At 44.4% G+C, this 12,872-nt stretch overlaps 1 protein-coding gene across 2 annotated transcripts in view; it reads left to right on the forward strand.

Annotated features, from left to right (window-relative positions):
* Window positions 1–12,802, forward strand: part of SPG11 (SPG11 vesicle trafficking associated, spatacsin) — a 92,945-nt gene extending 80,143 nt beyond the window's left edge. For both annotated transcript variants that reach the window (XM_006170740.3, XM_014585100.2), the window contains 10 exons: window positions 829–968; window positions 2,105–2,303; window positions 2,709–2,846; window positions 5,694–5,827; window positions 6,532–6,639; window positions 8,284–8,452; window positions 8,946–9,034; window positions 9,259–9,414; window positions 10,112–10,263; window positions 11,528–12,802. In XM_006170740.3, the coding sequence (XP_006170802.1) occupies window positions 829–968; window positions 2,105–2,303; window positions 2,709–2,846; window positions 5,694–5,827; window positions 6,532–6,639; window positions 8,284–8,452; window positions 8,946–9,034; window positions 9,259–9,414; window positions 10,112–10,263; window positions 11,528–11,708 (1,466 nt within the window). In that variant the 3' untranslated portion in view covers window positions 11,709–12,802. The remainder of the gene's footprint in view (window positions 1–828; window positions 969–2,104; window positions 2,304–2,708; window positions 2,847–5,693; window positions 5,828–6,531; window positions 6,640–8,283; window positions 8,453–8,945; window positions 9,035–9,258; window positions 9,415–10,111; window positions 10,264–11,527) is intronic.
* The last annotated feature ends 70 nt before the right edge of the window (window positions 12,803–12,872 follow it).

Below are 12,872 nucleotides of genomic sequence, written 5' to 3' on the forward strand. Positions count from 1 at the left end.
TCCCTAATAGAAACCCTTCATTAAATTAAGTAAGTTTTCTTCTATTTCAGGCTAAGCGCTTTTTTTTTTCAATGAGGAAGAAATTTTCATGTTCGATTATTATTAATTTGCCAGAAGGCATATGTATTCACCTGAAAGAGAGAGAGAGAGAGAGGGCAAGTGAGAAATCACCCTCCCTCCATGGGGGAATGGCCACACTGCAATCCTTTCTCCATGTCTCCCTCCTTTGGGGAGCTTAGGCATGCACACACATGCACCTGTGTGTTTCCCAGGCTGTTGAACCTTGTGGTTGGCCATGTGGGAGCCAGCCCTCTTAACCACCACACCATGGGCTGGCCTGGATTTTCATTTTCTGTACCTTTAAAGCATATTGGCATTTTAGAAGTGAGTGTGTGGAAAACCTGAGAAGAGAAGAAAGGCTGCAGCAGAGAAGCCTCTCAGCTGCAGGGTGATGAAGGCCAGAGATAAGGCGGTGATGGGAGAGACTTTTGAGACATCAGCTAGGCCTGGACTCTTACTTGATTAAAGGGGAAATTGGAGGGAGCTTGCAGAGGAGAGGCTGGCAGGCAGCTTTGGTGTTGCCATCTAGAACTCTTATTAAGTGGCTTTGAGTCTTTTGTAGCATATGAGGTTTTTGAAGTATCTCAGCTCAGACTTCCTGGAAGAGGCCATGATAGTAGTTGAAGTGGGTACTCATTAGAGGTCTCCCAGACCCAGGGAGAGTCAGCTGTGCAGGGAGCCGGGGGTAAAGGGGGAGAGCTGTATGGAGCTGAGAAGAGGCTCACTCTGCTAGTTGAAAGCCACCCTCAGACTTGTATCTGCTTCCAGATTCAAGTCTGGATAGTCAGTCATTCGTGATGGTGCCTCCCAGTGATGGATTGAAGGCCAGCCTGGAAACTCTGACAAGCAAATGCCTCCATGGAAAGAACTACTGCCGACAGGTCCTCTGTCTGTATGAACTTGCCAAGGTACATGCTAAAGCATGGGCCGCCACAGGAAGCCCTTTCTGAAAAGGGAGGGAAGTAGGAGGTTGGAGGTAGACTGGACATTGCCAAGCCAGCCCTTCAGATGGTAGTCATGATCTGGGAGTGGAGCTTTTGTCAAGATGTGGCCCCTGCAAGTCCATTTTTAGAATGTCAGAAGGACACCAGGCCGAAGTGCCTAAACAATGTGAGACTTGGCTGCAGTTCAGCCAGCCAGAAACTAGTGTAAGACATTCTACTTCTGTGGGCCTCTAGTTCTTTATCTGAAAATGATTTGGCCACGAGCGTTCCTTCTAGCCCTACTGTTAGAAGCTTTGCTTTATGGGAACCAGCAGTTAGCGTAATGGCTATGTCACTGGACTCCCACGTAGTTGACCGCAGTTCACGTCCCAGACCCAGTGGCTTAAAACTCATGCCGGGCGCGTGTGCGTGCGTGCCCAGGATCTCAAGAGGAGAATGGAGGAGAAGGGATTGCGGCGTGACCATCCCCCCTGGGGGGTGATTTCTCGCTTTCTGTCTCTATGTCTTTCTCTGTGTGTCTGGCGAGCGCACGTACCCTATAGCGAAAACCTCTCGGGGAAAAAAAAAAAAGCAGCAGCTTTGCTTTATGATTTTTGGGAGCACTCCACATGGGATACAGTGACTAACGACAGGAGCCAGGACAGCTGGACATTGCCTGTGGCTTTGTATTGGTTGGGGAAGAAATAGCAGACTGGAAGTGGGAGAGCACGAGAAATAGAACTGAGCGTTAGAGCACTTTGCCTCGGAGAATTAGACTTCTTTGGAAATTGGGGGTTTGTCACTGCTGTGGGAACAAAAGCAGGGGCTCTGGCATTTCATTCAGCATTCTTAACATTTCATAATGTTTGAAAAGGTCAGTATTTTTCAACAAGAGGTGGCCCCTGGTGCTTTCTGAAGTGACATGCTTTCTTTTGCTTGGATTTAGCCAAGGGGAAATGATAGGGCAAGGAAGGGGTACTTGGTTCTTTTAAGGTTTTTGGTCAGGGTGAGGGATCTTGAAACTTAGGAAACCATGGGGTCTAGCCATCAGCCATCAAAGACTGTCTTTTGCTTTTCCTGTCTTCCAAAATAGACTTTGACTAACTTTGCCTTTCTCTCAGGAACTGGGCTGTTCCTACTCAGATGTGGCTGCCCAGGATGGTGAGGCCGTGCTTCGGGCAATCTTGGCCTCTCAGCAGCCCGACCGATGCAGACGAGCCCAGGCCTTCATTAGCACCCAAGGCCTCAAGCCAGAGACTGTGGCTGAACTTGTGGCTGAAGAGGTGACACAGGAGCTGCTGACCCCATCTGAGGGAACAGGTATCTTGCCTTCCAGTCCCCCAAACTCTTGACAGCATTCCTGGGTCCCCACTGTTAAGGATTTGGCCATTATGTTCATAGACATTTCTGTGTTGCTCTCTCAAGTTTCCAGATTATACTTGCAAGAAGGGAACACAAGTATTATTTATTTTGTTACTATTATTTTTAAAAAATATTTTACAGTTATGCAGAGTAGCTGAACCTTTCTCTGAGCTAAAGAACTCCCTTTGTCTTGGAAAGTAGAGTAAGGGGTTTAGGCTTAGCTTGGGAGGGCTGCAGGAGTTCCATTAACATTGCCTCCTGGTGCCCAAACCTGGGCACGTGGGCTTTCTGGCCTAGGGCCCTTGTTCTTCTCCCAGCTCTCTCGGGCAAAGCCAGTACCTGTCTCCACATCTTTCTGTACAGGACGTAAGCAGGTGTTCAACCCAGCAGAGGAAAGCCAGACATTTCTTCAGCTGACCACTCTGTGTCAAGATCGCACATTGGTAGGCATGAAGTTGCTGGATAAGATTTCCTCCGTTCCCCATGGGGAACTGTCTTGTAGTAAGTTCTTGGCCTTTTTCTTATACCTTTTGGGACTGAACGGGTCTCTGAGTTTCAAGTCACTTTCTCCAAAACTCGATTTGTGTCCTTGTTCCCACTCTGGATACCTAGTGCTGCAGTGTAGCTTATCAGTTTTGATAGAAAACCATAAAAACACTGAAAAAAAAATTGGAAAGTATGGAAAAGTACTCCCAACACTTATAATCACACAAAAAAAGTAACCTTTAATCACTTGACAAGCTTATTTTACACTTATATTACCATGGAAAGTGAATATTATTGTCATTTTAGGAGGAGGGAAACTGAACCATAGAAAAGTTAAATGTTTAACTGTTAAATGGAAAAGATCATATTTGAACCCAGCCTCTGATTTCAAAGCCTGTTTGTTTTCTACAATGTGTAGATCACTGTAGACACTAATAGTATGTGTATTTCTGATCTTTTTCTTTTTTAAAAAAGTTATTATTTTTTTATTATTATTTTGTTTGCTGTAGTGCACATGCATTCACCAGAGAGGCAGACAGAGAGAAAGAAAGAAGGAAAGTGAGAATGCAAGCCACCAGGTCCAGGATTTAGCCGTGGTCAGCCATGTTGGGAGTCCAGTGCCTTAACCACCGTACCACCTGCTGACCCATTTCTGATCTTTTTCTATACAAGAGTATAGGTTTCCTTTTTTCGATAATGGCATTATATGTGCATACTATGTATAAACTTTTTACTTTGTAAATATGTTGCCATATTTGTCATGACAATGAGTACTTTTCGCTATCATTTTTAATGGTTATACAGTATTTCTCTTACATGTAGTTAAAATATTTATACTGTTGGGGCTGGCAGGTGGTATGGTGATTAAGGTCGCTGGACTTCCACATGGTCTACTGTGGTTCGAGTCCCAGACCAGGCAGTTTGCTTTCTCTCTCACTCTCGCTCTGTCCCATTCTGGTCAAATAAAAGTAAATAAAGTTAAAATTATTATTTTTAAAAAGTATTTATACTATCACAGGACACTTAGATTCATTCCAGTTTTTGCAATTTTAAACACTGATGAACATCCTATGGGCAAATCTCTGTGCATATACATCATTATTTCCTTAAGATAAATTCCTGATTCAAAAGATAAGCCTTTTTTTTTTTTTTTTTTTTTTTGAGAGTTTTGCTGTAGGCACTTGTGCTCGCCAGAGAGACAGAGTGAGTCAGAGAGACAAAACAAGAAATCACTCCCTCAGAGGATAGCCACACTGCAAACCCTTCTCCTCCATTCTCCTCTTGGGATTTTGGGTATGCATGCACATGCACCAGGCATGAATTTTAAGCTGCCAGTGAGACTCAAACCATAGTCAATTATGTGGGAGTTCAACAATGCAACCATTACGCCATCTGCTGGTCCTGACATGCCCAGTTTAAAGGCTTCTGCAATATATATGTATAGTACATGTGCCAGATTTTACTCTAGAAAAAAAAAATTCACTTCTCATTCTCACTTAAGTATGAGAATATTATTTTCTGGAACCCATTCCACTTTGCAAATATGATAGGCCCAAAGGCATTTTACTGGCAAGGTGAACAAAGAAATGGGAGACTTTACCAAGGTTGAAATTTTTTTTTTGAGATAGATTTTTGCTATAGGGCACATACACTCACCAGAGACAGAGAGACAGAAAGCAAGAAATCACCCCCCAGGGGAGATGGCCATGCCGCAATCCCTTCTCCTCCATTCTCCTCTTGGGATTTTGGACATGTACACACATGCTCCTGGTGTGAGTTTTAAGCCACTGGATCCAGGACTCAAAACACAGTCAACTTACATGGGAGTCCAGCAATGTAACTATTACGCCATCTGCTGGTCCCAAACAGTTCTTTTAGAGTATCTTTCTGTAGTTCTTACTGAGTACCAGCCATGTGCCAGGCAGGATATGGTGAACCAGTTGCAGTGGTGCCTGGAGCACACAGATGGGCTCTTACACAGTAGAGTAAGGCTGATGGGATCAAGACATTTCTGGAAGGAAGATCCAAACTAAGGCCCAAAAGATTAGTTGTCAAGGGTGCTTGGGAGTCAGTAGGTTTGTGGAGGGCCCTGCAGATGCAAAACCTGAGGACACAGTATGTATTAAGGTTGGGAACCCTTTTTCAATCCTCATCATGGCAAATATATTTCCCAGTTTGTTTTTTAATTGTGCTTACAGTGATTGTGTATAGCAGTTTGTTTTGCCTCAGAAAGTAACTTTTATCCAAAGGAAAAAAAGGACAAGCTGTCCATCCTGTGGCTGTTCCTCAGCTCCTCAGGATTGAAGCCTGGCTGGGGCTAGGTGGCTGGATAGCCCCTCTCAGATGAAGTCAGCAACTTTGAGCAGCATCTCCTCAGTCAGTTATAGAAGGTCCTGATGTTTTGAGTCTTGTCTTCTGTCATGTGGTTTTAAATCTGTATGTAGTCAAGTATTTTACAAATCCAGAAATCCAGGATACCAAATGGCACTTATTAGGCCCTAAGTGTCCACTGCTATACAGGCAGAATACACCCTTGGATTCAGGCTGGCAGGAAGTCCACCAGTTTGTGGGAAGTTTCTCCATTCTTCAGAAGGCAGGGTCCCTTGTTCTCATTTGTTGGGTCTTTTGGAGACATGATCACTGTATAACTTGCCTTTGAGGATTAAGCTAATCCCTGAGAGAACTGAGATACCAAGGGCCTTCCCAGAGCTAGAATTGGTGAGGTGAGGGGCCACAGAAGACTAGAGGTAGCACCCTCTCCAGGCAGGACCCTTCTCTATGAGGCCCCTCCCTCTTATCAGGCAGAGGCCAGTGGGGTGCTAGGGTTTACAGCCCTTGCTTACCAGTGCCCCATTCACCCAGCCACAGAGCTTCTGATCCTGGCCCATCACTGCTTCACTCTGACATGCCACATGGAAGGCATCATCCGAGTCCTACAGGCTGCCCGGGTGCTCACAGATAACCACTTGGCCCCCAACGAGGAGTATGGACTGGTGGTGAGTAGCCCCCTAACCCTGCCCGCTAGCCTAAGGGAATCTTTGAGAGGAACAGACAGGTTGGGGGCCAACTCAGAACAAATGTGGTCTAGGGAGTTCTGCCTATATGAATACCATTACCTGCTTGACAGTTGGCCAGGCAGCCCAGCCTTCTGCTCCAGGTTATGACTGGTCGGCATCAGACTGCTCTGCGGCAGCAGGCACGAGAATCCCCACCATGTTCCAAGGCCGCCACACCCTCTTGCCAGGGCACTTAGCATTCTAGAGGGCTACAACAGCTTCATTTCTCCCAAAACAAAGTTCAGGGCTTCCTCCAAGCTCTGAATTGAGTTGACAGCCAAAGCCTTGTGTCTCTCCAGATTCTTAGGGCTTGAAAATGACAAGTGGCTGAGGAAGCCATTGGCCACTGTAATGAGTGATGGAAAGAGGAAGAATGTCTGCCTCTGAGAATGGCCCCTTAGCACTCAATAGCCACATTTTGAAACATCAGAGAAGGGGAACAGTCAGCAGGGTCCCACTGACGGGCATTTCCAAATCCTCCAGGGTACTTGTTGGGTACTTGGGAGGGAGCTAAGCACTGCCGCCTGGCCAGTAACCCTTCTACCCCTGGAGCTTGGCATCTAAAAGTAACCAAACTGATAGGGGTAGTGGTCTGGCTCAGAGAATTCCAAGTGATGCTGATACACGCTACCTTGCTCCCTCAGGTCCGCCTCCTAACCGGCATTGGAAGGTACAATGAGATGACATACATATTTGATTTGCTTCATAAAAAGCACTACTTTGAAGTGCTGATGAGGAAGAAGTTAGATCCGGTAAGTATAAAGTAATGTCATTACTGCTGACTTCCAGGAGTCTCAGCCTTTCTCAGAATAATTAAGATGGACCCCTGGGATGTAGAGGGTGGGAATTAGGGACCCCCCCACCCTACCCTAAGATACACACTATAAGCAGTGGCCTAAGATTACAAAATTCAGGCCTAGCTGCTCTGTGATACTGGAGCCATAGGGAAGATTGGGATTTGGTTCCCTGGTCAACCTGTACACACCGAACACAGGCGTGTGTGTCCGTAAGCCTGGCTGGTTGGAAGAGCTGGGGAGTGGGGTGGGAGGTTCACAATATAAGACCCTGTTGAGCACCCCTCCACCCCGAAAGAAAAAAAGATCACAGAGCATGCCAGGTAGAGATGTACTGATGCTAAATATAGAAGGAAATGAGTTTGTTCTCTCTCTCAGTTTCTGTCACCTATCTCTGCTATCTTAAATGCTGCCCTAAGAGGTGCAAAATCTTCTGGAAAGCCATACCAAAAGTGGACTGTCCAACCCCGAGGCTGAGTGTGAGGGCTTTTAGAGTAGCATTCTCAGGGTACCATGAAGACGTGCAGCTGAGAGCCAAGTGAGGAAGTGAATGCAGAGGCCTGGGCCAGCACAGTTGATGACTTGGAAGTAAAGGCCTGACTGACTTAGCTCTTTGGGGCCTGTCTGTCCTTAGTGTGACACTGGGCTTGTCACTCATGGAACCTGTCACTCATTCCTTTGGCTGGTTCATTGCTTTCACTCATGTAAGAGTTAAAAACCCAAGTACACTTTTGGCTTCAGTGAATCTAGACCCAGCCAAGCAGAATTAAGAGACAAAGCAGAAAAAAAAACCTTCAATGTTGAGCCAGTGTCACGATAGACTGGCCCAGTCTGGAGAGAGCAAGTCCTTGACGTATGTGCTTCTTCAGGATCCCCAAGAGGGTTTTATAAATTGTTTTTGAGGTAAAGCAGTTGTGTTTCTACATTTAAATATTCTTTTAATAACTTTTTCTTATTACAAAAGTAATGAATATTCCATGTAAGACACTTGGAAAACAGAACACAGGAAAAAAGCCCTGGGTGTCTATCCACCACCTGGAAACAGCCACTAACAGTTTGGTATAGGCCTTTCCATTGCACATGTACCCAAAGACATATACTTACATATTTTCACAAAACTTTTATCATGCTATTAAAATACAGCCTGCTTTTCTCAATAAGAGTGTATCACAAGAATTTCCTAAATTAACAGATAATCTATATCAGTTTTTAATGGCCATGTGGTACCACTAAGCCCTTATTTTGGACATCTGAATTATTTCTAATTATTTGTTATTAAGTATCCTTGTTATGATCATCTTAGCACTTTTTCTGCTTCTCTTTAGGAGTAGATTCCTAGAAGGGGAACTAGTATATCAACATATACATGCACATTTTTAAGGCTTCTGTTGAAAAGTTTTACCTTTCACACTCCCAGCAGTAAAGAGGACATGTCTGTTCTCTTACACTGAGAGCGAGCATACACTTTTCTACTCATTTTCAGCTTGGCTTACCTTTTTCACTTTTGGGGGAGTTTGGGAACCTTCCGAATCAAGAGACTCAGCCAATCCTGCCTGCTTTGCAGTCCCTGGATGAACCCCATTCACTCTTCTTTTCTGACAGAGTGGAACCCTGAAGACAGCCCTGCTGGACTACATCAAGCGCTGCCGCCCTGGGGATAGTGAGAAGCACAACATGATCGCCCTGTGCTTCAGCATGTGCCGAGAGATAGGTGAAAACCACGAAGCAGCTGCCCGTATCCAGCTGAAATTGATTGAGTCTCAGCCCTGGGGTGAGTGAGGCCACAGCAGCATCCCCAGAGCAGTGCTGCTAGCAGGGAAAGTTCTTAGGCTCAGACCAAGAATCCATGAGGATGGCTATTAGAAGCTGAGGGGGACATTGAGCACTCAGTCGGAGGGTAGGGGGAGCAGCCTGGCTGATAGGAGATGAAAGGGGGACCTGGAAGGCATCTGCATCTCAGGGATCATACTCAGGATCTGGAGCCTTCGCACCATCAGCCCTCAGGAACCGATGTGCATGTTGATGCCATATGAACCTTCCTTGTTTCAGAGAGAAATGAGAACTAGAGGGGGCACCAAATCCTGCTCCAGAGTGCAGTTACAGTAGGAGCATGTGCGTTTCTGGCCCAAGTAGCCTTTATATGAGTAAGACATATCTGCCTTCCTCTACATGTGGCTGCAATGTTGCTATTCAGCCCATCACTACAAGTGGGGTGAGAACAGCCTACCCTGAACTGATTCAGCAAGTCTTTTATTCCCCTGCAGAGGACAGCCTCAAGGATAGCCACCAGCTAAAGCAGCTGCTGCTCAAGGCCCTGACTCTGCTGCTAGATGCAGGAGAGAGTTACGCCAAGGTAACCAGAATCTTATTCCAGACTGGCCTTGGGACATGGTGTCTTCAGTGGGAATTACTTTCTCTTGTTCCTGGGTTTTTCCAAGTAAAAAGGTGGTGGGGTGGGGGTGGGGGGTCATGTGCTGAGCAGGGGCAGAAGGGGTGAGGACAGTTTGTCAGAGGGTTCACAAAAGAGATGCTGGCAAGTCTTTCTCCACTTGTGCCTCCCTCTACCTTGTCCCTCAGGACTCCTGTGTGCGACAGGCCCTCCACTGTCATCGGCTCACTAAGTTGATAACACTACAGATCCACTTCCTGAACACTGGCCAGAACACAATGCTCATCAACTTGGGCCACCATAGGCTGACGGACTGTATTGTGGCCCTACCTCGGTTCTACCAGGTGAGCAGGAAAATAAACTAGCCAGGGTTGGTGCAGCCTCTCTCTTGCTGTCCCACTCTTGCTGGGACCAGAGGTTGAGTGACTCAGGACTTGGAGCCAATAGCAGACCAGGACATTCTAGTTCTCCAGACTTTGCTGCCTCAGACACTTTGAAAATAGGCAATTTGGTCAATTTTTTACTAACATATTGTTCAGGCAGAGGTTAGAGAATGGTGAGACAGTAATGTCACCTTTCCCCTGCCTTTGCCAGCAAAGAGGCAGACACTCCTGGCCCCCTAGACAGTTGAAGTTCAGAGTAACTTCCCTGCTAGCAGTCCTGCAGGAATCTCTGAGCCTCATCAGCTGGTGCAGAGATTTAGGGATGCCAGGAGATTGTTCTAGGCCTTGTTACTGAGGAATCAGCCCTTTCACAGTTCCTTGAACAGGTGAATTAGAGGGAATAACAGTATGTTCTTTCTCAGCAGTCTTATTAATCCTGAGTCAGGAAGATTAAAAACACTGAAAGAAGGTGTTTTGTGGTTTATGGGAGGGGAAATGCCAAACGAACACTAGACTTCTTACTGACTCTGACACAGCCTTTTAATATAGTTAAACCATATTCACTAAGTAGTATCCAGTATTGTTTTCTAGAGCAGTCTGGCTTCAGTTTTATATCCCATGGACTCATGGTATCCTCCTTCACTTCCATCCTTTTAAGGCTTCTATTGTGGCTGAGGCTTATGACTTTGTTCCAGATTGGGCTGAAATTCTGTACCAGCGAGTGATTCTTAAAGGAGACTTTAATTACTTGGATGAATTTAAGCAGCAAAGGCTATTAACATCTAGTATATTTGAAGAGATTTCAAAAAAGTAAGTATTAAAAGTGAACTCTCGGGACCAGCAGTTAGCGTAATGGCTATGTCGCTGGGCTCCCATGTAGTTGACCGCGGTTCGCATCCCGGGTGGCTTAAAACTCACGCCAGGTGCGTGTGCGTGCGTGCCTAAGATCCTGAGAGGAGAACGGAGGAGAAGGGATTGCGGCGTGGCGGTGATTTCTTGCTTTCTGTCTCTTTGTCTGTCTCTGTCTGGTGAGCGCACGCGCCCTATCGCAAAAAGCTCTCCCCCTCCCCCCCAAAAAAAAACCACTTTGGGACTTAGTCCATTTGTGTTCACAGATTTGTGTCTCAGCTGGGGTGACTTCAACTTTATATTTTATGTATTGGGGTTAGCTGTGCTCCACAAGCTCTCTTACCTGTGGATGAGGGGGCTGGCTACAGACTTCTCACCCTGAAGGCAGAGGATGAGGGGAAGAAATCTAGTCATGCAAACAATTTTTAAGTGCCTTGCATCATGTCTAATATCCTTTGACCAAAGCAAGTCAAATTGCTGAGTTCAATGTCAAGAGTGTGCAAATTTAAGTGGCAAAAGAGGGAGCATAAAAAATTGAGGCTAATTATGTAATCTACCACAACGTAGGTTAACAAGTCAATACTGCTGTGTGTCTCTGTTTGGCTATATTTATAATTTCTCCTAGCAAATTAGTCTGAATTTGTATATCTCTCCTTAAGTCTCACATCTGAAAAAAAAAAAAAAAAGTGAACTCGCAACATTTCTCCTTGCCTCTGCTTTTGAGGTCAGATAGGAGTAAGGATTTAATGGCTAAGTGCAACATGCCTCTAGCTACCCCTCTCTGCTTAAAATAGCAAAGAGATGTCAAGACTCCCCAGAAGGAAGAGATCTTTTCATAGATTTATGTAAACGGATGATTGAGAACAGTCATCTATAGGACTATGTACTTATTATGGAAGATAGCTACTCAGAATAAGGTGACAAAACTCAACACCAGAGGCTGTTCTTAGAGCAGTAAACTTATGCTAATTAAGGTGAGCATTAATATACTAATTTTTAATGAAATAATATGTGTTTATAAGAACCCCCGACACAAGCCTGAGATACTGGGTTATCAGAAAAGTATTGACATATTTTTGCATAGAAAAATACATCACATTTCTGATGACCTAACAGATACTTAGACTCTAGCCCCTTCTCTCTAGGTAGTGGGCGGTGTCGGGGCTTACAGCCCTCACCTAAGGTGTAGTCTCTTAACCTGTATGTCGCACTCTTCTTTGTCTAGATATAAACAACATCAGCCTACTGACATGGTCATGGAAAACCTGAAGAGGTTACTCACATATTGTGAAGATGTCTACCTGTACTACAAGTTGGCATATGAACACAAATTTTATGAAATTGTCAATGTGCTTCTAAAGGACCCTCAGACTGGCTGCTGTCTTCAGGACATGCTAGCAGGTTAGATATTTCACAGGTGCCTGTTTGCTCACGTGGATAGCTCGTGGTCAGAGTGGACTAATGCACTGGGGAGCTGTGCCCATGTTGAAAAGCTACAACTGCACCATATCAGTCCTTTGTGATATTGGTAAAGAATGAGATTTTTCACAAGGAAATTCCTATGTAAAAGTTACTGTTCATCTGTACCATAAGGATACTAGAATTAAGATCAAAAGCTTCCTCTTTCTCAGGTTGGCTTCTTTAGATGATACAATAATGATTAAAGAATACCTGTGCCTGCAGATTCCAGTTTCAAAGAAATTTAATATTATTTACACAGTTAAGGAACAGGTGATAAATTTTCATTTGTTAGAAACTGACCTTTCTATAATAAAATAAATTTTAAATTCAGTGTATGTCATTATTACTGCTAAGGAAATCTTAGCCCTTGTGTGCCTTAAAACGATCTAGTTATGGTAATTATTGCTATGCAGTCACTGCTTCTGTTAACTCTTCAAAATATTTAGATCCTGTTTTTCACTTAGTCTACAGAGCTTTGAAGTTCCAATTTTCTATATAAGAGAAATTGGAAACTTTTGTCTTCTCTCTACTGCCTTTGTGACAACTAGGGGGAAAAATAAACCACTAATTTGGGTAAATCGGTTAGAAAATATATAATAAAGAAAATCCCCAAATCTATGCTCAGAGCCCTAACCTGAGTTATAGGCTTAATTACTCCAAATAAATAAGTCATCTGGGTACTTAATTAGACCTTGGAATCTAAATAACAAAATAATTTCCCGAAATAAATTAAGATGCAGGCAGCCATATACCTTTGCTGCTCTGAGGTGACACTATTACAGACCTGGCAAAGCCTTCATGTTTTAAAGCTGAAACTACATTAGGCATGTATCAGACTTTAGTAAGGTATACAGGTAAGTCCCAAGAGCTGTGTTCTATACTCTCCAAAAATATCTCTTGGGAGGTAACACAAATTTTAAGTCCTCACAATAGTGATTTTATTAAATTAGTTGCTTTATAAAACACTGCAGATGTCATAATTGTTAACATAACAATTTACCAAACTGTAATTAACTGGTGCAGTTTGCTGAGCATGTTTTATAAAGGAAAGGAAATGCCAAAACCCTGTTAAAGTTGTTCCACTGCAGCCTAGAACAAAGGAGAGTTGT

Source organism: Tupaia chinensis, unplaced genomic scaffold (genome assembly GCF_000334495.1).
Source record: "Tupaia chinensis unplaced genomic scaffold, TupChi_1.0 Scaffold148874_1, whole genome shotgun sequence".
Classification (NCBI taxonomy): domain Eukaryota; kingdom Metazoa; phylum Chordata; class Mammalia; order Scandentia; family Tupaiidae; genus Tupaia; species Tupaia belangeri.